The sequence below is a fragment of the Thermobia domestica genome, chromosome 11 (genome assembly GCF_964235325.1).
Source record: "Thermobia domestica chromosome 11, izTheDome1.hap1.1, whole genome shotgun sequence".
In the NCBI taxonomy this organism is placed as follows: Eukaryota; Metazoa; Arthropoda; class Insecta; order Zygentoma; family Lepismatidae; genus Thermobia; species Thermobia domestica.
The window spans coordinates 235,883,004-235,907,074 of record NC_137464.1 but is presented as its reverse complement, the minus strand read 5'-3'; the positions used below and the strand labels follow the sequence as shown (position 1 = coordinate 235,907,074).

At 33.7% G+C, this 24,071-nt stretch overlaps 1 protein-coding gene across 1 annotated transcript in view; it reads left to right on the top strand.

Moving 5' to 3' along the window:
• LOC145664822 (monocyte to macrophage differentiation factor 2-like) overlaps positions 1 to 23,806 on the top strand; it is a 54,850-nt gene extending 31,044 nt beyond the window's left edge. The window contains exon 6 of the mRNA XM_081731815.1: positions 9,104 to 23,806. Coding sequence (XP_081587941.1) covers positions 9,104 to 9,295 — 192 coding nt within the window. The 3' untranslated portion in view covers positions 9,296 to 23,806. The remainder of the gene's footprint in view (positions 1 to 9,103) is intronic.
• Positions 23,807 to 24,071: the final 265 nt, after the last annotated feature.

Here is a 24,071-nt window from a genome sequence, read left to right as displayed (position 1 = left end):
TTCAATTCAATGATACTTTGATAAATGATAAAAACTGCCACACCAACAGATTTATGTTCGACTTTGATGCATCCGTGTAGAGAAAGATAATGTTTGAGGGAAAACTATCTATAAAACTATACTAAATATTTTTATTTAAATTTTGAGAGAGCTGTTTATTTTTAGTATCAACATAAGGCCGAAGAATTGGTTTGATAGTAGTCGTATTGGTTTCATATGCAAAATTGAAGCACGGTAGATGTGGAAGCTTGATAATTTTTGAACGCAAGACTTTTAAAAATAGAAAAGCTTTGTAGAACCATGGTAGCTTGGAACTGTATGGTAGCTTATTTTTGTTCTGTACTTCTAATTTGATCAATTTTTTTGAAAATTGGCGAATTAGTAATAGTGAGTCGGAGTAAAAGATATTTGCATGCCAGTTTAAACATTTTTATAGGTAAAGGGAGCGTGCTTGTTTCCTCCAAGATGACATTGTTTGGACGGAATCGAGGCTGTGCAAGTATGATTTTTAATGTGGAGTGCAGCAGTTTTGCTAGAGACATATAGAGCTGTGACAATGTAGTGGAGTAAATAATACTTCCGTAGAGAATCTTAGCTTCAATGGATTGTTGAAAGATGGTGTATAATGTATGTGGGCAAATGCCCCATTTTTTCGAACTTAAACTGCGAAGAATGTCCTGCACTTTCTTACAATCTTGTATAACTTGATTTAGATGAGTCTTCCAAGTTAATCTGTAGTCAAAGTGTAATCCTAAATATTTGATGCATGTTGAACTATAAAACTCAAAATTTGAAAGTTGTAGAGGTGGAAAATTATTAGTTTTTTTTTTTTTTTTTTTTTTTTTTTCTGGTGAAAACAGTATATTTTGTTTTGGTTCAATTAATTTGTAAGCCGTTTTCCTGACACCAAGCTGAAATTTTTCCCAACGTATGCTCCAGTTTCTTTAGTCCATTATGCATATCATCAGTAATAAAGTAAATTAGTAGGTCATCAGCATATAGATACGCAGAAACAGCTCCTGTGAGAGCTTGAAGTAAGTCCACCATCTAGATATTAAAATGAGTAGGACTGAGTTTACTGCCTTGCAAAAGGCCAAGAGAAGTTTGCCGAGAAATGCTATGTGTCTTGTTAAATTTAAGATATATTTGTCTGTTTATAAGAACGTTGTGAACAAATCGAATAAATAAGGCCGGGGTTTAGATGTGCCATTTTTTGAATCAATATATCTAGTTGGACTAAATCATAAGCTTGTTGAAGATCTATACTTATAGCCATAAGATATTGACGATGTTGGAAAGTTGTCTATATGTCTAATATGAATGGGCTGATAGCATCAATTGTTGACATATGTTTTCAAAATCCAGTTATATTGGGGATAAGAGCTGGTTATGTTCCAGATACCATTGTAAGCGGGTGAGAATCAGCTGTTCTAATCTTTTTAAATAGCATGATAGTAATGCTATCGGTCTGTAACTAGTCGCTTTACCAATGGATTTGTTAGGTTTTTGTATAGGAGTAATCAAAATTTGTTTCCACATGGATGGGATTTGTGAAGTTTTCCATACTACTGTATATTATATAATTTCAGCAATGCAGCAACTCCCTCTGGAGGAAGAGATGTTAAATGTTTGAAATATATTCCTTCCAGATCTGGGGATGTGTCCGCTTTTAATGACTTTAGAACTGTGATCAGTTCCTCCATTGTGAACGGCTGTTCTAATGTAGAGTGTGAACGGAGAGAGAAATATGTTATTAGATCTAGGCGATTATTATTCACAGAAGACGGTGTCAATTGTTGATGAAATTCCTCGATCGAAGCATATCCAGGAAGCTGTACTTTACCTGGTGCAGATAAAATTGATTGTTTGTTTACGTTTGAGAAATTTCCAGATTTTTGTTTTAGGAGTTTGATATGAAAGGTTGTTGCAGAACTCTTGCCAATGTTGACGTTGTGTTTGACGAAGTATTCCTTTGGTAAGTGCATTCGCTTTTTGATACGCTATAAAGTGAACTTTTTCTTTGGTGTGCAGAAAAGTTTTCCAAGTCTTTGTCGGAAATTAAGACATTATTGGCATTCTAAAGTCCACCAAGGAGGTTTGATTAAAGGGCGACGAGTAGGAGGTAGTTTAGAAGGTTATGCTGACTGCAATTTGGAGTGACAAACTGCCATTTTAAGAAGACTATCAAAGTTTCTTGCTGCATTCTGTTGGTCTAAAAGGGTATTGAAAAAAAAACTTATTGTTTTGAAAATGAGAAGTAATGAACTCACAATATGAAGATCAATGTACAGCTGTGGTAATATGAGGTAATTTCGATTTGAAAGGGGAAGTGTGACCAGTTTCGGTAGTAGGTAGTTTACAACTTGATACTTCCGTTAAGGTGGGGAAAATGGTCACTTCCTAGAGCTCCGTAAAAAACATTCCATGAGGAATAAATGTAATGAGTTGTTTTGATGAGTGAAATATCTGGTGCACTAGCAAAGTTATACGAGATGCGAGTTGGAGTACCATCATTTAGAAGAAGAAAATCACTTGTTGATAAAGCTTTGATTAGTTGTCGACCAGCTAAATTAGTACGGGCTCTACCCCACCAAATTCCTTGGGTATTGGTGTCACCGGTTATGACATCAAAATTATTATTATCAAATAGTTCCTGTCTGAAATCTATTTGAACAGTAACCGAAGAAGGGTTATAAATGTTGGGAAAATTAACATTTTGTACTTGAAATCCTAGAACTTGGACGGTATGAGGTATGCGAGTTAAATGTATCAGAAGTCTGGTATAGGGAATGTCATGGCGGATACCAACGGCAATACCTCCATACCCATCTTCACGAAGTTGTTCGATGATCCGATAATTTTTAATATGTAGCACAAAGTGAGGTTTAGACCAAGTCTCCTGTAACATAAGTAAATGTGGGTGAAATAGTTGAATTAGGTGATTCAGTGCATATCCCTTCCCTTTTGCACTTTGCGTGTTCCACTGAAGAAGTAATAACTTTTCAAAAGAATGTAAAGCCATTAAGAAGTTATTTAGTATTGAGTATACTAGTAACTTGTTGAATTAAATTATCTAATATTTTAGGATTGGGTTCATTAGTAAAACTGAGAGAGGCCGTAGTCAAGAGTTGTTTTATGGCTTTTATTTGATTGTTGAGAATTTCATTGAGACGGAATAATTCCCGATTTTCTTCCTGAGCATGTTGTTCTGTATCAGTAAGAAAGTTATGATTTTGACGATTGCTAATTGGACCAGATGTCGATTCGGAAGAATTAAGGCCGACAATGGAATTGCCAACTGAATGTATGGTTTCAGTCGGACTAGTTTGTGCGTACAGATTGCGAAAAGGTGTTATACCTTTTATGCGAAAGGTACCTTTATTATCAGACATAAATTTCGATGGAGTATATTTCAAGCGAGGAAAAAGGGGAAGACGGAACAGTAGAGTTAGAAGGAACCGTTGCAGGGAACAAGTTACTTCTTTTACTGTTTGGATTAGATTGAGAAAGCGGAAATTGTTCATTATGTGTGCCATTCCTTCTTTTTTTCTGGCGGAGCTGCAGTAGAAGGAGGGGGGGGGGGGACAGGTCAAAATTTGGATGGATATGATGTTCGGAGACCGTAGAAGAAGCAGAGGAATGGTTTGAAATCCATTTGTTAGAGGATGAAGATATATTGTCAACAGGAGATTGTCGGAGCATTTCACTATAAAGTGTACGAGGGGAAGTAATCACTTGTAAAAGTATTAGGTTGTTTAGGAAGAGTAGTTAAGGTACTTGCTTCGTTAAATGACATATGTAAATTAGCCATTAATTGTACAATTTTTTTTTTTTTTTTTTTTTTGTCGGGCATTGGCCAGAGTTAGCTCTATGATAAGATTTACAATGATAATATTGTAGAGATTGGTGCATTCATTGGAGGTATGATTTTGACCGCAATTAATACATAATTGGATCGTAGCTTTACACGAACGTATCGTGTGACCGTATTTTAAACAACCCAGGCACGACCTGATGGCCGGTATGTATAGTTCTAGTGGAAGTTTGAGAAAATAAAGTTTAATTTCTGACGGTAGCTGGCAAGGATTGAAAGTAAGTATAATAGTTTTAGTAGGTATTTTTGTGTCATTGTCTCCTTTACGGAGAATTCGTCGCGCCGAAGTTATCGGTATATCAGAGTTAAGATCTTGGAATAGATCTTCTGTAGAAATGTCTACATCCACGTCTTTGATTACATCCGTGGAGTACAAGGCATGATTAGGTATGAATGATGACCAATCTTGCGTTTTATGAATTGGATGAGTTAAGAATTGATTTGCCTCAATATCAGAATTAAATGAAATTTTAAGGTTTCTTCCTATTGTCTGTATTTTAGTGATACCAGAGATTTCTGCTAAGCATAGTTTTCTGTTTATTGACATGATATGTTTTTTTTTTTTTTATTCCTTTTCCATGCTGTTAGCTTTCAAAAATACAAAGAATGGTACAGAGTGATGAGTACCATAGTGATTAACCACATGATCTTGGTGTGTGGCATATATTGGGATGTCTTTAGAATTATCTTTATTTACTTTATCCATGATTGCTATTTCCGTATCCTGCTAAAGTTGAACGTCACTATTGGCGATTTCAACTTCGTTGGAAATATCCATAATTTCGGAAGAGTTTGAAATATTAAATGTATTTATCGTTGATGGCAAGGTGCCATTTATGTTTGTGGGAAGTTCTGATGACGAAAAACAATTGAAATTGATAATAAACTTAGAAATTGATGTCAATAAAGATAGGCCTAACTTATAGCAACACCTAAATTTAACAACTAACAAACACAAATTAATTAAAAATACCGCATTTACAAGAAATGTGGACAGATCTCACCAAACAATCAGTTCTTTGATGAAACTGCGATGTATTTACACATCTAACTTTTGTTTTAACTTAAAAATATGTTCATCAACTTCACTTTCGCACTGTCACTTTTCTTCTGTCAAGAAAATCTCATCCCCACACTTAACCCAGATCTCCCTCGCAATAATGGAGATAACTCACCACAGAACATTTATATCCAGACTGTTCAATACTTCTCATCACACAACACTTACTGGTTAATCTTAACACTTAATACCTGTTTCATGTAGTTTTATTTCAACCTTCAAATTGAGTGCATGTTATTATATGCACAATAATGAGTATAAAACAATTTGTTCAACAATCAATATGAACGTGGCAAAACGGAGACGGGCAACTTCTTAGTGGCTCGCTGTGTAGAACAAATTCGAAAACAGAATTGTTCATCGCTTGACGATAACAGTATATGTAATTTAAATCACTGTTGAATAACTCAAGAATAGGAACATGCTGTAGAAGAGTGAGTTTTTTTTTTTTTTTTTTTTTTTTTGTATAAACTCACATCTGTTGTTTCGTATCTTACATTGCAGGATGAAATGCATTTTGATGCAGCCCGTGACAGTCTGCCAGTGTATTATTATGTATTATTGTACACCATTATATCTACCTACAGTAGACCTTCACCAGTGACGTATTTACGATTTTCTTTCGGGGGGGGGGGGCTTTGCTAACTTTCGGGGAGGGCTTTGCCTGAAAATGTGAAAATTCTGCAAGATATTTCATATACTTTACTATAGTAAGTAAGATTTCGGGGGGGGGGGCTTAAGCCCGGAAGCCCCCCCCCTAAATACGCCACTGACCCTCACACTTAGCCAGTGATCCCGATTATGTTCTGATTCCTGGTCTAGTGGCTCACGCGTATGCCTTTAGTGAAGAAAGTTCCATTCCTGAGGGGAAAGTATCATACACAATTCAGTGGTTCAGATTTTGCTTCCGTTTTGTATAACCTCACTGTTGATGATTTCTCACTGTATATTTATGCATCAATGGATAATGTACAAGGTAACCAAAAAAGTTCTTGCCGTTCTAAACTAGTGATAAACAAAGAGCAATACGATACGTACATTTAATCGTAGGGTTTGAAGTAATCTTCATCATCATCCAACATCTTTTGCCAACGTTCCTGTAGCTGCACAATGCCTTGGTGATAAAACTCGGCGGTCGTGGATGCAAAGAAGTCTATGAGTGCGTTCGGAAGGCCTCTCTCATTTGCGAAGGATTTCCCACGGAGATGATTGTCAAGGGAATGAAACAGGTGGTAATCTGTTGGCGCAGGGTCCGGTGAATATGGTGCATGGCACAGTCTTCCTAGCCAAGTTGCTGAAAAGTTTGCCGGGACCTGTTTGCCACATGTGGCTTGGTATTGTTGTGTAGGAACAGCACACCTTGCGATCCATCAATGCCTGCTGCTCTTACCCCAATGTACGATGCATCCTTTGCAGCTGCTAAGATTAGAGATCAGCACTGATGGTCTGACCAGATGGAAGGAGCTTGTAATGCACTACTTGCCGACAATTCTACCATACAGAGGGCATAACCTTTCGTAGGTGCAGAGGTGGTCTTGAGGTGTGAGGAACAGATCACGTGGCGACAACCGATGTCTGGTACGCTTGGAAGTGTATAATAATAATAATAATAATAATAATAATAATAATAATAATAATAATAATAATATTAATAATAATAATAATAATTGATGAAAATTATGTAATATGAAACTGAAAGCTTTTTTCCTTTCTAATGTGTATGAATGCTGATTTTTTTGTTTTGTTTTTTAATATTCAATTTTAAACTAAATATGTTCATGTATTTTCATTTTCATGTGCATAAGACAAGCCTCACATGCCTTACCGAACGAACCGCTATGCTATGATACAATTCATGCGGTCTTGGTGCTGAGGAGGCACATTAAACGCCGTATATCCAAACGAACTACTTTCAAGCTACATGACATCTATTTGTCATAAATATGAAATGCACATGATAGATTTGACGTAACTATAACGAAAAATGTTTAATTTATTTATTTAGTCATTTATCAGTTAATGCCTTTTATTTATTTTTTTTAAGAGATAAATATAACATCTTGTTGATTGTTTCTTTGCTTTCCTGAACAGCTTGAACCATTTAGTTTGGGGTATTCTTAACTGGGTTAAGCCATTTCCATCAAGGTCGAATCACTTTTAAAAACATATTGCTATTTGTGTACGAAACGTAATAATAACATACAATAATAACGTAATAATAACGCAATAATAACTTACTTAGTCTTCTGCCTGAAAAACTGTTTATCAAAAAGTCTTACTTCCATGTTAGAACCCTTACACGTAAAGTGGAAGATATTTTCGTGAAGTGATTCTGTCTGTGCGTGATCGACTTAACCAAGTGAAAATGGCTGCATAAGAAAGCGTTAAAATTGTTCAGAAAAATCTTATAGATGTAATGAACAAGATAAATGATACATGTATCTTTCTTAAGGAGTTTGGTTTATCAAAACTTCTTCATATATTTACCCTGGGTGTCAGTGTGTCCGTTCGTCCGGAAGACAAGTTTCAAGAACCACTTTTTGGATCATCATCAGTTTTGACCAGGATAAAGTTGGTTAAAAGTAAAGAATCCAGTTCGTTGACTTAGGTGGTCCATCTACGGAAGTGATACAAATGAACCATTTCCGGTTTTAACGATCATTACAAAGCAAAAACTGTAATATATAACGAGAAGCGGTTTCCTGCATAAGGAGTCCTAGGAATATATATTTTATCCTTACGTCATCCTTAACTCGCTGCTAAAACCGGAAGTGATGAAAATCTACAATTTTCGGTTTCAATATTGGTCTACACAAAGCACAAACGGTAAGCGAGAGAGACGTTTTCGTGGAATTGATTTTGCGTTCTAAGAATAGGTTCCGTCTTCTCTCTTAAGCCTTTATTCAAACCGGAAGTGGTTCTGTGTGAGAGACCCGGGCTCAATTTTCGGCATGATCTAATGTGTTTCGAATCGTCCATTAAGTTATGTCCGCGTCTCATCTAGCGCCGCTCGTGAACGGGATGCTCAACTTCAATTCAACCAAAAACAAACTATCAAACCGGAAGTGATAGACATCAACCATTTCCGGTTTTAACGTTGAACGCTGTAGAGCGAAAACTATGATACGAGAAGACAAAAAGTAAAGGGACTTTTGAGAAAATATACATTTATTCTAATGATAGAAAACTGAAACTTACATTATTTTTCTACATAATCTTCCTGCACTTTAACGTACTTTTCCAACGCTTCACAAATTTTGTGATTGCGTCAGAAAAAAATAAGTTTCTCGGTTGCACCTGTAACCAGTACTGCACCGCATCAATGACTAACTGATGGTTGACGTTTAAATTTCTTAACTTGAGATGGTGATGATGAATGTTTCCAAACCATACTCGCAGCTTTACTTTCCGGTTCGTGATGATGTTTCCAAGTTTCATCTACAGTAACAATTTGCTGTAAAAATCCATCTCCCTCACGACGAAAACGGGCCAAATATTTACCAGAGATGTCCAACCTTTGTGCCTTATGCTTCGCGATAAACAGCTGTCACCATATTGCGCTTGCATTCGACGAATATTTCCCGCAGGTTTAAAATCTTCTGCAAACAAAAAGAGAATCATCGCCCTCATTTCCTCCTTGGTGCAGATCAACAATGGAGCTGCCATGTTTATCGGTCTGCTACACTCCATGATTAACGCGGGAATAAGAGTGACACGTTGCATAGAAGTGTTGCAGACGACACTAATTCATCTCTGGGTACTAGCAGTGTTACCAAACCCTAGTGCGAGGGATCGCAAGTCCTTTTACTTTTTGACTACTTCTCGTAGATAGTGAGAAGCCTGTTTTCTGTAATGAATGAAGCGTCCCAAGAATATATTCATCTCCACTAAAAACGGAAAGCTTTAGAAATCTGCTACTACTTCCGGCTTCAATATTGAGAAAATATCATGCCATACAAACCAAACTCCTTCACGTGGTGTACAAGTGGCACTGTTACGTGTTTCTTTTTAATCTTTAGTTATCTTTATACACTTCATCGTATCTAAAAATACAGGAAAATTGTAATTACTGTCAATAATATGTGAAACTTTTCTGCTAATTTCATATTTCTATCTGCATTTTGTAATTACACAGGTCCATTTATGATCTATTTTCTTTGTTCTTACAGACGGATGACTTCTTAGGCTTGACGGAGCTCAAGATTGGAGGTTTTATCTACATAATTGGAGTCATCTTTTTCAAATCTGATGGCTGCATCCCCTGTGCTCATGCAATTTGGCATTTACACGTTGTAATAGCTGCAGGCGTACATTATTATGCTATATTCAATTACTTATACCCACCCGTTATGATGACTTAGTAATTATGTAATAACGGTAGTGTTGACAGTAAGAAAAAAAGAAAATGCTATTGTTGCTCACAGTGTCTTGAAAAGATCCTCTCTTCCTTTCCCTAATCCGTCAGTATTTTTCAACATGAAAAATTTACACCACATTTTTACTCATTCGTGACGGCAAGAGGTTTTTGGTTTCATACAAACAGGAAATTGGAAACATATACTATTCGTATGGTAGTGCGTCGTTGATTGCTGAAAATATTGATTATTACGAAAGAATAAGATTTTTTTTTTGGTAATGTAGCTTTTCAAACGAGAAACTGTGAATAGTGTGGTGCTTCCATGTGAAATATTGATAGAAAAACTGCTTCAGCGCATTGAAGCCAGTACACTTGTACTCTTGTATAGACACATATTTAAGTATTAATATTGCCAAGAAAAAGGTGCAGAAATTAATCTCTTTCTTGCCTAGTGAGGAATATCTGTGTGACAGTTTTTCTTTGACTACATATCAAACTGTTAAAATTCTTATTCCTGTTGTATTGTTGCAGCTGTATATCTCTACGGATAGTGGCCATCGAAGATGGACACTGTACGCTCTCTTTTATAGTATATATATATGGATATGGTTATAAATAAGATATATATAAATGTGTGTCTAACTGTGCCAAATATTTGTCATAGTTCTTTACTATTAAGTCGATCGATTCTTTTTAGAAAAAAAAAGAAATAAACAATTGATTTGTATAATTATGAAAAGAATTTTTAAATTTTTTCTTTCTTTTGTCTATTGTTGCAGGCTCAACATAGAAAAAGTAAAATTTAACACTTTATTTTTGTATTATGAAGGAACATTTTGACAGTAGAATGAATGTGATACGCTGGAGAGCTAAAGGATAATTTCAAAGTTGGTTTCAAGTTACTATTTAACCATGCGGTAGCTTCTTAAGAGGCCCCATCACGGCAACATTAAAATACCGCCAAATTTACAGGAATTATCTGATATCTTCAAATAGATAAAAGATAATCAAAAAGTGGAACAAGAGCTCGCTAGACAATATTATTTTACGTGTGATACCGATATCACGACTCACTTATCTGCTTTCGATTTCCAACCATTTAGAAAATCGACATTTATTTTCGCGTTTATAAATGGCTGTAAACGGAAAGCTACTGGGTGACTCGTGATAACGGCACTTCATGCAAAATAATTCTGTCTAGCGAGCTCTTGTTCCACATTTCAATTATCTTTTATCTATTTGAAGATATCACATATTTACTGTAAAATTAGCTGTATTTTAATGTCACAGTGATCAGGCCTTTTAAAGGGGATTTAAGAGAGCCGTAACAGGTTTTTAGAATTCTGTTGTTTCGACTTTCTGTAAATTTTTTCGTGGCAAACCTGAATGCATGTAGTAATAGGGAAAGTAATATTTGTGCCTATTTCCCATTAGCCCTTCCCATTGATCTAGTGGCTAGCGCATTCGCCTTTCGTACACGAGTCCTTGGTTCGATTCCAGATGAGAAAACCTTGAAATTCGAACCATTACGGATTCAGCCTTAAACAGTAGGTCCATGTCTCATGTAGCCTCAGTATTGAAAAGTAATGTCAAACTCCAGCCAACCATTTATATCTTCCAGTTTTAAATTTTATATTGTTTAAATTTTGCCTGTAAGTTCCTTTTTTGCGCAGTGACTTAATATATCGGATATCAATCGAAATAACAATGACAAGTTACATATTTTCCCTTCTTAAAGAACTTCAGGTGAGGCTGTAGCTGTCTTTAGTACAGTATTGCGACTTTTTTACATACTGAAAATAATATAACAATTTGAGGATTAGATATGATCTTGTAGTATCAAAAAGCACATATTTGTTACGTTGAATTTTGAAGTTTAACATCTACTAGTGTCAATAGACTAGTTCAATGATTTTGAGTTTAACGTCCCCTTCAGCAGCGAGGCTATATGCGACGTAGGCCTATTGATTAACGTGGAATTCGAACCAGATGTGCTCCCGCCGCAAATCGAACCCGGGTCTCCCACGCCAAACCGGTGGTAACCGCTTAACTACGAAGGACCTCCAAACTTCAGTTCAAATCGTGTTTTTTAAGCTTTAAAAAGCGTGTTGTGTTTGAAACTTTAGTTGAGAAAAGAAACCGGAATTAAATAAAAATGTCTATTGAAGTGTATCCTTTACCTCTCCAGTTTAATCACACTAGTTTGCTTCCCAAAAAACGTTTGTGCTTGAAAATGTTTTATAAAATAAAACGTAGACCAAAGAGTTGTGTAATCAATATATTTTTTGTTTGTTTAAATATCTTCCATCAGTGGTTGTTGTTTTGTAGGTTATTGTTAAGAAATAGTAATCATATTGAAAATAAGATTTGTTACGTTTTTGTTTTCATTATGCAGTCATCTACAAAAATTGATTCTTGCCTACTGGTAAAGCTTTTGTGTTTTTTCTTGGTTTCTTCTGGGTTTTACGTTTTTAATTAAACTTTGTGTACGTTTTTGGTTTTGTTTTTTTATTTGTATTAATTTATAATGTCTGTAATTTACAATATATCAAGCATCTTTATGTAGTACAAACTTAAAATGTATCTCAGTGTAAAGCCAATTTCATACGATTTCTTGCTTGAATAGAATATTTACGACATTTCTTGAGATTTCGTATATCATCTTCGTGAAATATTGCAAATTAAATAATAAAAAATATATTAATTAGCTCTCTTGGGGGCGAAATAGTGTGGTGAGGACAGCTTATAATGTGAGAGTTGATCTTCTTGGATGATGGTCTGCACCCGCCAACTGCATCACATTCATTTCATGGTTGTTTTGGAATCCACTTCAACAATAGGTTCCGTCTTTTCGTAATATCGTTGTAGCATAAGGATACACACTGATTTATTCACAGGAAAAAAAAAAAAGTAATAAACATAGGAAAGTAACTGTGATAAGGTAATGATAGAGCAGTCACCGTTTAGAAGGAGCCCGGCTTTTGGTTCTTCGCCAGTCTAGAGAGCAGCCACCGTTCAGCGGGAGGCTGTTTTCGGTTCGTCGCCAGTTACCTTTCCAGCAAAAAGCTTGTTTTTGGTTCTTCGCCAATCCATACAGTAACCACCGTTCAGCAGGAGACCAAGTTTAGATTTTTTTGCAAGTTAACGTTCAGCGAAAAGCCTGTTTTTGGTTCTTCACCTGCCAGAGAGCAGCCAGCGTTCAGCAGGAGGCCAGGTTTCGGTTCTTCACCAGTCCAGAGAGCAGGCACCGTTCAGCGGGAATCTGCGTTTCGTTTCTTCACCAGTTACTGTTCAGCGAAAAGCCTGTTTTTGGTTCTTTGCCGGTCCAGAGAGCAGCCACCGTTCAGCAGGAGGGCGGCTTTCGGTTCTTCGCCAGTTACCGTTCAGTGAAAAGGGCGAGTTTCTGTTCTTCGCCAGTGACTGTTCAGCTAAAAGCCTGATTTTGGTTTTTCACCAGTTTAGGGTGCAGCCACCATTCAATAGAAGGCCAGGTTTCGGTTCTTCGCCAGTTACTGTTCAGCGAATAGCCAATTTTTTTATTCTTCGCTATCCCATCAGTCAAAATTGTTCAATGTAATATTAACATGTGGTTTGAGATGAAGAAGAATTGTAGTTATTAAAATTAATAGATCTTGCAAATTTGATATAATTGTGAGAAATGTTGATAATGCAATTTTTATAGAATGAATCCCATTAAGGTAAGAGCTGATTTTTATAGATGACTGATTATCTGTTTTATTGTAAAAAAAACATGCATTTATTCTGTTACTTGTGAAATCTTTTATAATATTTGTTGTCTTCAAAAATATTGTATATCAACTAAAGAAATACGAGACCGACTTGTGATGAAAATGTCTCTTAGGGGATAAATAAGGGCTTTCAAAAATTCAGTCTGTAACTGTTATAAAGTTAACTATACACCTAACGAGTGAGAGAACATATTTTCATAGAATTTCTTCAATGTTCTAGGTAGTTCTTGTTTTTTTCAAATGTAGATAATAACCATCATGGGGTATAGTGGACTTTTTTAAAATTATTTTTTTAAAACAATAGATTATTCTATCTCTACCAGGAAAATAAACAACCAGTATCTTCTTCGGCCAAATAAGATCCATTTTGTAGAAACCTGGTGAAGCTTAATATCAAATGTCTCTGTTAACAATGTGAAAGCTTTAAAAAAACAAATTTAAATTTTCTTTGTTTTCACACCAACTGAAACAGCTTTAACATATAACTATAGTGTGTTATTTACTAATTAAAAATGTATGTATCATTATGTTGTACAAAGAATTAAAAGTTCGACCGATAACGAGTCTTTTACACATAACTGAAAATTTCCAGTGGTATTCATATTAATATGATGCCAAATCTATCATTATAATGTATACTACACTTACTAAAAATATTTAAAAATATTTCATACATATTTTCCAAAAGTATTAAAATTGTGTTCTGAATAATCTTTGGTATTGTATAGTTTCTACACAAGTCTGGGTAGTGAGAACAAATTTCTTCCATTTTGTATGTCAGATATTTTTGTTTGTATTTATCTTGAAGAAATATGATAATGTATTATGTTTAGTAGCTTTTACGGTATAGCTACAGTATTTGCGGTTTGAGAAACCCATACATAAGACCATGATTATTAGTATCAGTATATAGAATTGTTCCACTCATAATTGGGTGGTCAAATTTAGGAAATCAAAAAAGAACAAGACACTCGTGAAACTGGAATAATTTGAGTCCACCATCGTTATTATGTCAGTGAGAATGAAGTCTCAAGCTTTTCAAAAGAAACAGTTTTTATGTATTTAAGCTTATTCTGATTTTAATTTTTATATTATTGTTTAAAATTTAAGAAGAACCTAAATCGATTGTCTTTTGAATTTTATACAGGGTGTTATAAAAATGTGTCACAATTTTTTGGGAACAGATTTCTCACATGAAAATAAGCAAAAAAGTTCATATGGACCTGTGCTTAAAAATGAATAGTTTCGGAGTTATAAGGTGCCGAAAATGTGAAACAAGTTCATAGCTCCACTAGTATGGTATGTATCGTAGTCGGATCAAGATATCACTGAGGAACTGGTGTGTGGACTATCCAAATATCCATATTTAAGAATGCTCCAGTACTTGCATACCAGTTTTTTAGAGAGGTAGGTGGAGAGTGATCAAGTATTCCGAACAGCCTCTTTAAAAATGATTGTGCAAGTACCGGAGGTTCTGAAAGATGGATATTTGGATAGTTCTTATACTATTTCCTTATTGATATCTTGACTCGACTATGATCGGTTCTATAGTAGCGGAACCTTTAAAGTTCATTTTTTAAAAAACGTTTTCGGCATTCTATAACTCCGAAACTATGCACTTCCGACCACAGGTCCATATGAACTCTTCTTTTTCCTATTTTCATGTGAGGAATCTATTCTCAAAATATGTGGCAAATTTTTGTAACACCTTGTATTTTTTTAATGACTGAATTTCTTGTATACTAGTATACTAAGTAACTGCGAGCGAAAAGCTGGACGCATCTTTATGAAACGGGACATCTTGCATCACATTTTCATTTTTGTTGGGAGATTTAACAACTTTCTGGAAAAAAGAGTCAAACTCGTTATAGACGGGACGTTTGGTCACCCTAACTTTAATAATGTGTTTCGGAAACAATGCTACATTCACCTGTTTTGCTCATAGTTTCCAGTCTTCTGTGCCAAATGAATAAGAATGAATCCCTGTCAAGTATGTTTCTGAAAACTTTACTGCAATGTATGAAATGTTCAAGTACAAAACCTGAATTAATAATGTGGGAAATTTTAAGAAGAGTTTGAGAATCTGCCCACTGCACGGAACAGTGGTAAAAGAAAAGAGTTGGAGGTGTTGTTACTGAAATGACTTCTTACGTTTGGTAACAATTGTAAGAACGTGGTCTTCATGATTGAAATCTCGTAAGAGTAACAAAGACTTGTTGCAATTTTATGTTGTTAAATCAGCCCTTTTTGACGGGTATTTAATGGGCTGCAATTTTTATGTAACATTTTTTGTGGAAGAGAATACTGACAGAGCTTGTAATTCCTCTAAAAAAAACTTCTGGTTAATAATTTTTTTTCCAGTCTTACACTTGCTTCGCTTAGTTTTTTTTACATTCGTACACTTATTTCGCTTATTTTAGTTTTGCAATGAACCTTGTAATTGAATTTTCTGTAAATTTTGTAAAATTTCATTTTGACTTTTAACGTGTAACACAAAAATTTAAGTTTTGCTAAAAACAATATATTTTTTTTTTTTTTGATTAGCTAAAACTTAATTTTATGTTGATTTATTAAGAGAGAAAAAAATAGCAAATACCTGCTATTTTTAGTTTATCGACAGAATGAATTACTGTGAGATGTTTTGCCTTTCTTTGCAATTGCGATTAACATGGTACTTAAATTATTGAAACTTTTACTTCTTCGTCTAAAATATCTAAATAACTATATGGTGTCGGATAAAATAGTGCTTTTATAAGTTGGACAACTACGATCAAAATAACTTCAAATTCTTTATCAAATTTCTTTGAAAGTCATGCTTTTTTTTTTCACTAGAATGAAATAAAAAAGAATATTCAACAATAATTGCTTTACATTTATTGTTTTAGATTCGTAATTATGTATTATTTATGTAAGAATATAGAAAAGTATACTTGGTGACAACATAGAATTACTGTTTGTTTTCAATAGTGCATCTGTTATTATTGTTCTCTGTTTTGTTTTATTTATGTCAAAATGTTTGTTATTTTGCTTAAGTGATCGAACAAATTATGCCCAGAAGTATAACGCTGTCATATTTTATAACTTTTATAGGTAGTAACGAATTATCAAAAGTTTTTAATAACAATGTATTGCGAAAATTATAAATTTTGATGGATGTTAATAATAGTTGCGTAATACATTAATAAAGAACACATTCTGTTCATCATTGGGATTAAAGAATATGTAATTGTGGTTTACTTTAGATAACTTATATAAGATTACAGTAAAGGCAAAAAACTAACTAAATTGAAAGAATAAAGGAAAATATGTAACGTAATAGTAATAAAATATATAATTTTAGAATGTGTTAGCGGTACTTTTTTCGTAAAAGAAAAATAATTTCAATGTATTTTCTTATTTAGAAAAAAAAATGTATTAGAAACTTAGTTTGTGAACGATATAAATTGTATTTTAGTATGTACGTCTTTTTTCTAAATTTATACTTGCTATCTTTGGTAGACTAAGTAAATATTGGAAAACTGGTCGAAACTATATTGATGTAACTTTCTATAAGTGTAAGCTCATTAAATTTATACGAGAATAGCATCCATAGCATATTGTGTCAAAATGTCTTCCTCAGAGTAGAAGTTGTCAGCGTATCATGTTTATTAGCGTTTGTTATTAATATTAAAAATATGGTTAACTAAGATATGGTTAACGAAAATATGGTTATTCTAACTCTGGGATTTGTCTTTGCTCATTTTTAAATTCGAGAAAAATTGTAGTCCTCGAAAAATTAGTATGCTGTGTATCTTTTGTTTGTTTGTTCATATATGATAGCTACTGTTTACCTTTGTATGTGCATACACGTGGCAGACTTTTGCAATAGCAGGACTTGATATGTAATGTAAAGGATGACTTTCATGTTGAAATCCGCGGTGAAAATTCTGTCCTATGCATTCGAGGCGATTCCGGAAGTCTTTTGTAATTTTTAAAAGAATATTTTAAGTAAAGATTTTGCACCATTTTAAGAAGGGAGGGGGAGTATATTACGTAGAATTAATATTATAATCTTCATTGTTGTTGGTGAGTCTTTTAAATACTGTTCTTTTAATTGTAAGAAAAAAAAAAGAAAAAAAAAGTTAGCATCATCATCATCATAGGTATTCTGCCATTATTGGCAGGTCACTTGCTGCAACTGAGAAGCTTCCATGCTCCACGGTCTTCAGCTAACCTCTTCGTCTTCACGTACGATTTCTCTGTTTTGATATCGTCCATTAATTGTAGTCTTCTTTGCTCCTTCCGTCTCTTCCCTGCCACCATACACTCTAAAACGTCCCGTATATTCAGTTCCTTCTTAGTCAATGTCTGTTTCTCTTTGTCCTCTTAATAATATCTAAAATTATTCTTTTCTCCCCTACTATTTCTAACAACCTGTTATTCATTTTCTGCTCGACCCAGCTAATTCGCTCCATTTTTTTTTTCTACACGCACATTTGGAAAGCTTCCAGTCTTTTCTCATTTTTTCAAATCTTTATTGAGAGTAAAATTAAATTTGACTGAGTACAGTTTCCAGCGAAAACTGCATACTTACCGTATATACTTTCCATTATGAATAATTTTGGATGGAAGTAATCAAGCTTTTATGTCAGCAAGCAGAGAAGTATTAGTGTTTGTACATCAGGAAATGTTTATTTGTTTCATAATCATGGAATAATACATATGCAGAGTTCCGGCATTGCTTTTAAGTGGACTTTTTTTTTTGCAAGACTTAAGTAACGAATACTTGAATTCTTACTTTGCACTAATATGTAGAAATTGTGTATAGAGTAAAATGCATTAATGTCCATTAATAATCTTCTAATATTCTCTTTTAGCAGCATCTTACTCGTAAATTAAACAAAACAGTTGATAACATTAAAAGTTAGAATCAAGGTTTTAAGCTTACCGTATAACAAACGAAACCTTGAAGTAATCATAGACAAAATATTCTCCTAATCTTCTTTTATAAATGAAACCATAGTGGAAAGCAACATATGATTTGTCAGGAAGGGAGATACAAATCAAGTCCTGCTAAATATTTAAAATAAATGTTAATTATTAATTATCTATATTCTCTGTGTTAATGTGGACCATATATAAAATGTGTGTATATTTTAGCAGAAAAGTGCAGATTTTAAAATATATAATTTATTACTGAGTTTAATCGGAAGTTGCTTGTACTGAGTTTGCTTTAGAATCATTGTTTCAGCTAAGTTCGAACAAATAATTGCTATTAGTAAGATGCATCAAAGCAAAGTGACTTCAAAAATATGTTTTTTTGAAAATTGAAGAACTTGGGTGCAGCGATTGGGTCTAGGGCAAAATCCTCATGGATAAAACTTCCTTTGAAAAAAAAAAAATCATGTTCTTAGAAAAAAAAATGGCAGTTGAAAAGCTGATAATATAAGAAGCAAGTAGAGTTTCTACAATTTTATAAACTGGGTATTATTCTAATATTTAAAAATTCAAAACTGTTTTTGTATTTGGAACAAATGAAAAGGTCAGTTACAGTCACCGAAAAAATTGTGATCTCTTTTTAAATAGAATATTTGCAAAGCTTCCGACTTTACACATTCTGTAAAACTAATACTCAGGTATTACACATTCATTGTACTATTAAATCATGTAATATAATATCCAAACATAATAGAAGTAACACGATTGATATTTATAATAAGGAATAAGAGAGATTAGTGATTAATTGTGCAATTTTGTCCAGGGGAAATTGTCCAGATGCTTCTTCTGCAATTTTTGCTTGAAAAGATTTATTTTTCCGCCATGGGAAATAATTATTTCCATTCTGGTTTAAGCTTCACATGTATATATTTTCCCTTGTTATGATCTGTTTCCTCGAAGCTAGTGGATATTAAATTTCGAATAGTCGGGTTTCTTCTGTTTACTACAATGGCGATGCAAAATCATTCTTGTGATTAATTTAGTTGCCTTTATGATATATCTTTCGTGATTGCTTTCTTTCTTTCTTTCTCTATACCTTTACAATAAGTGTGCTAGTTTAGTGCCTAGCATTTTTAATGTTTAAAGTAGCCGTCCTATATAATATGTAATTTATATATATATCTATGTGTGTGTGTATGTAATGTACAGTTGACTGTTTCACATAGGGAAATACTTAGACCACAAAGATACTGCATTGCTAAGAATAATGTAATGATTCTTCTTTTCAAGTTGACCTATATTAAAGTAAGTATAGTTTGCAATTACATATTGATATGTGTGTCAGTTGTGCCCTTATTATTTGCCCATTAGAATTTCAAGAAAGGCTCACGTCATAAGCCGAAACAAATAAGCTGTCTGATAAATTTTGAAACGTTTTATTTCTCTGTGGTCTTTAATTCCTGACTGATAAGCTTGTATATCGAATTTATAACTTTTCTCTTTCGCATTAAGACTTAAATACAACTTTAATGTGTTTATTTCTTAGTGATAAGTTACGTTTTTAAATTTAGAAGTTTTAGTGTTTACAAGATGAATAATGATTTGTGTTCTAGGAGCGTTTCTGGCTAATTACTCTTCAATCGAGGTATGTTATAATTGGATGAGGTGATATAGTTCGTAGCTTTGCGAATAGAAATGCGTATATTTTTCGCTATATATTTTGTTAGTATTTGGCTGTTTAGAGCATATGAGAGCAATATCCATCTACAAATTTTATAATTCGTGTTTTACATTAACGAATGTTCAAGCCTACCTCTGTATCTCCTGCAGGATTAAAAAAAAAAATCCAATGTCTGTTATCGTCATAACCTTCTTCGACACCTGGTCTCTAGCAGCTAATGTGTTAAGATTTGATAAGTAGAAATTAAGGTTAATTCTCTTTTGCATTCTCCATTTTGTGATGAGTAAAAAACATATGTTATTTTCTTCCCACGTGAAACAGTCGACAGTATATAGTACTTGGTCCCAATCTAATGTTAATGTTGGCGATACATGTATTTTTCGACCAGTAGATTGAGATGTACGTATATTATCACAGTTTTAATTGATGTGCTCTCACAGTATTTATATTGTAACTCGGTGTGTTCAATTAAGCTCTTCTTCTACGTTTATACGAAATAAAGGATCGTTTGTAAGATCACTTTTAAAACTTTTAAAAATAAGGATGAAAAACTATTGTAAAGCAAATATATTACTGAAATGTTACTTCTGGCTGCTTTCAAATGAATTGGTTTTGAGATTTTTTTTTTTTTTTTTTTTTTACGTATTACGTGCATAGTATGCAGCATAGTTTTTACATGTTTAAACTGAGGTTTATCTTCGGTAGTTGTCTGATTGTGAATGAATAGAATCTTCCTATCTTATTTAACGTTAATATTGACTTGAATAAACTACGTTATAAGTTGTTGTATATTACGTATAAGAGCACTTTATACATAAGTGCTCTTACACCTTGTGTGTATAAGAACACTTGAATTACATTCTCTTTCTAGAAAGGATTCTAATTAAATTTCAATTAGAGCTGTTGTATTCAGTCGCATAAAACACGCTTTCCTTTGTATTTTTTAGCAGTGTATTTGTATTAATACTACTCTTACTAGTTTTGTTATACTACTACTACTATTACTACTTTACTACAATTGCCAGAGTACCTATACATAAATTAAGAACCTTTCTCTACCGTTTTCCATTGACAGTTTGAGTTTGACTTAAAAATTTCTCCTTTAATATTGCCAGTCAATTGGATTAATGTTATTCTACTTTTTGTCTTCCCTTCAAGCACACAATCTTAATTTTATGACGGCAGTTGGAATAGAACTCTTTCTTTAATATAACAATACGTTAACCAGTTTTCCTCTTGTAGTATCTCTAAAATTGAACGTATCTTCAAATTTTGCTGATACTTTTTCATATGCTTTTCGTCCATCTAACTTTCTTTATTCCCCATACCTGCAAGGCTTCTAATTTTCTCTTCGTTATTTTGTAATGTTTTTGTTCCGTACAACAGAACTGCCATTTCTAAAAACAATACGTGCTGGAAATATTTCACGATAACCTCGATTGTAGTTTCGTAATAAACAGATTTAATGAGTGAATTAGTGCGAATAAAAATGGTACATCTTTATAAATCTTTTCTGTTCTTTCGTGACGACCAAGCATGTAATAACATATTTTGAAAGTTATATTAGCATGCACATTAACTAAAATTATTCGTTACCAATTATATAATAAAGTGTGAACTTCCATAACTTCAGAAGATAATTTTGTGTAATATTACATTTAGTTTTAAGGGGTTATTTTCTTTTAACTTTTGGCATTGTTACTCTCCTAATGTTTTCAGTCGAACAAAATAGAAAGAAACCAACCTTGTTAGATAGTACATATTGTTATGGTCTCAATAATTGCCTCATTTAAATGGGTCCTCGTCTGTATAATAATAATTGCTCAGTTTTTATGTCCATTGTTATGTACCATAGTTAGTAGTCATAGTTTGTATAATATTGTATAGATGCTGAAGTCGAACCCTGTAGTTCTATTTGTGAGAAGTGCACACAGTATTTTAGTCCAATGTCTTCTTTTTTTCTTTTGTTTAATTTCTGCACGCGGAACTTGAGAATAAAGTATGGTTAGAGAGTATCTAGTTGTAAAGCAATTAACCTTCAATTGTTTTCTGATTATTTTTTAAATAATGCTTCCCAGTATAGTAGGCGAGAGTACATTAAGAAAGTCTGTACTGCATAGATGTAGGTTAATTTAGATGGAGCTCGGTTCTGAAACGGTTTCCTCCTAATTGAAGTATTAGATTTTGAGCCGATAGACATGTTTATTAAAACATCATCATCATCATCATAGGTATTCTGCCATTATTGGCAGATCACTTGCTGCAACCGAGAAGCTTCCATGCTCCACGGTCTTCCGTCAATCTCTTTGTTTTTACGTATGATTTTTCTGTTTTGATATCGTCCATTAATTGTCGCCTTCGCCTCTCCCTATCTTAACTGCCACCATACCCTCTAGCACGTTCCTCATAACACAGTTCCTTCTTAGCTAATGTTCTAATCAGTTTCTCTTCCTCCTCTTAATAATATTTAAAATAGTTCCTTTCCCCACACGATTTCTAACAACCTCTCATTCCTCTCTACCCAGATGATTCTCTCCATTCTTTTCCACACCCTTTTTTCTCCAGTCGTTTTTCATGATTTTTGTGTAATGTCCATGTTTCTGGCCGATAGAGTACAGTACTCCACACGAAGCATTTTATGAGTCTTTTTCTGAACTCTATTCAGGGTCCCACAAAATAGTATTTTTTATCTCCTAAAGGCTTCTTTCGCCATTCCTATCCTTGCTTTTATTTCATGTTCACATTTCATATTACTACTAATAATACTATTCAGGTATCGAAAACTAATCACCTGTTCTATTTTCTCCCCTACTACTTCTATATTTGTCACCGACGTTCCAATCACCATAGCTTAGAAATGAAAATAATTGGTGAAGCTATATTTTTTAAGGAATAGTACTTCAAACTTCCAATCAAGTCACGAATTTTCTACTGATCATCAAGTTTTATTTCGTACCCTGCAAGTATTCATTGTGATAACCACTTGCCACGTGGGCAGTGTCAAAGCAATATGAGAATTCCTCCCAAACGCGTTGACGAATATAATTGATATACTGAGTTACGCATCCGCTATCTTTAAACTGTGTAAACTACCATCGAATGTTTTTGATGGTGGAATGTTGTTGAATTGTATTCGAGAAACACGCTGCACTGTAACAACCGAATTTGCTTTCGCGATCTCGACGCCTCACTTGCAGTTATTTAAAACTTGGAAATCTACTCTCTCAAATAATCAGTGACTCATTCCATGAAGATGCTTGAGAACTATGAAATATAGCTTCGAAATCTGCTCATTTTGTTTGAATAATCCTATTGAACGTTAAAATATATCATATATTATTAGCCATATTGTTCAGAACAATCTCATTCACATTATCTGACTACACTAATTTGACATTCACTTACTATTCACATTATCTGGCTGCACTACTTTGTTATTTCGTTACACCCACATTTTCTGTAGACACTGAATACAGTTTTTTCTTAATCTTTATCAGTAAATTGTGGCTGTACAAAATAGAATTCATTTCAGTAATTTTACGGTATATCCTTATATTATCGACATATTCTTGGCCTATTCCTCATTCCTATCTGTTATTTCTCTTTTGACCTTGAACATATGAAGATGACACCCGCTAGTCAGTCGAATGCATTTTTTTCTTTCATTAGAATTTAGAAAGTACCTCGAGTTAAAAAATAATACCCGTTGGGACTATCGAGTGTTGATTTCATCTTTAAAGCCAGGAGTATTTTGTATGTAACACTCCATATAAATTACCCTACATCTGTGGTATGATATGAGATCTAATTTCTTCCGGTTTTGTTATCCTGTCTAAAAAAAAATGTATTGCTATATATTGCGTTGTAAAGTGTACCCAGGTACCTTATAATTTGCGTTTATTTTTGTACACATGTAAGTAGTATTACAGAAAGTTGTGTAGAATTTTTGTTTCAGAGGCCGAAGTGGAACAATAAGGTATAATGCGCAGAGGCGTATTAAGTTGTGGGTCCACATACCATCTTTGCTAGAGACCCCTCACTGTCTGTGATACAACAGTGTGTACATAAACGTTGGGTGATGTATATATCATTGTTATATTTTCCTCTGTGAATACTCTTTTTAGATACAATTTGAATGTGAAAATATAGATACATCTATATAGAAAAATCTATGAAGTTTTATTTCAAGTAAGCATTGCCTTCTATAAATAGTGTTATAGTTGAAAAGTTCCATCGGCTAACGCAAGATGGCACCATGGGTATTACCAATAACACACCCAGGCGCCATTGAAATGCGTATTGAGCAGATAACTCCTGTTAATGATTTAGTATTAAGCAGTAGCACATTGGTGCTTTGTGTATTCGTTAGTGAATATGTTGTTTTCCCAAGAACAAAGAGTTTTCATTGTTGAACATTATTTTGCCAGTGGATA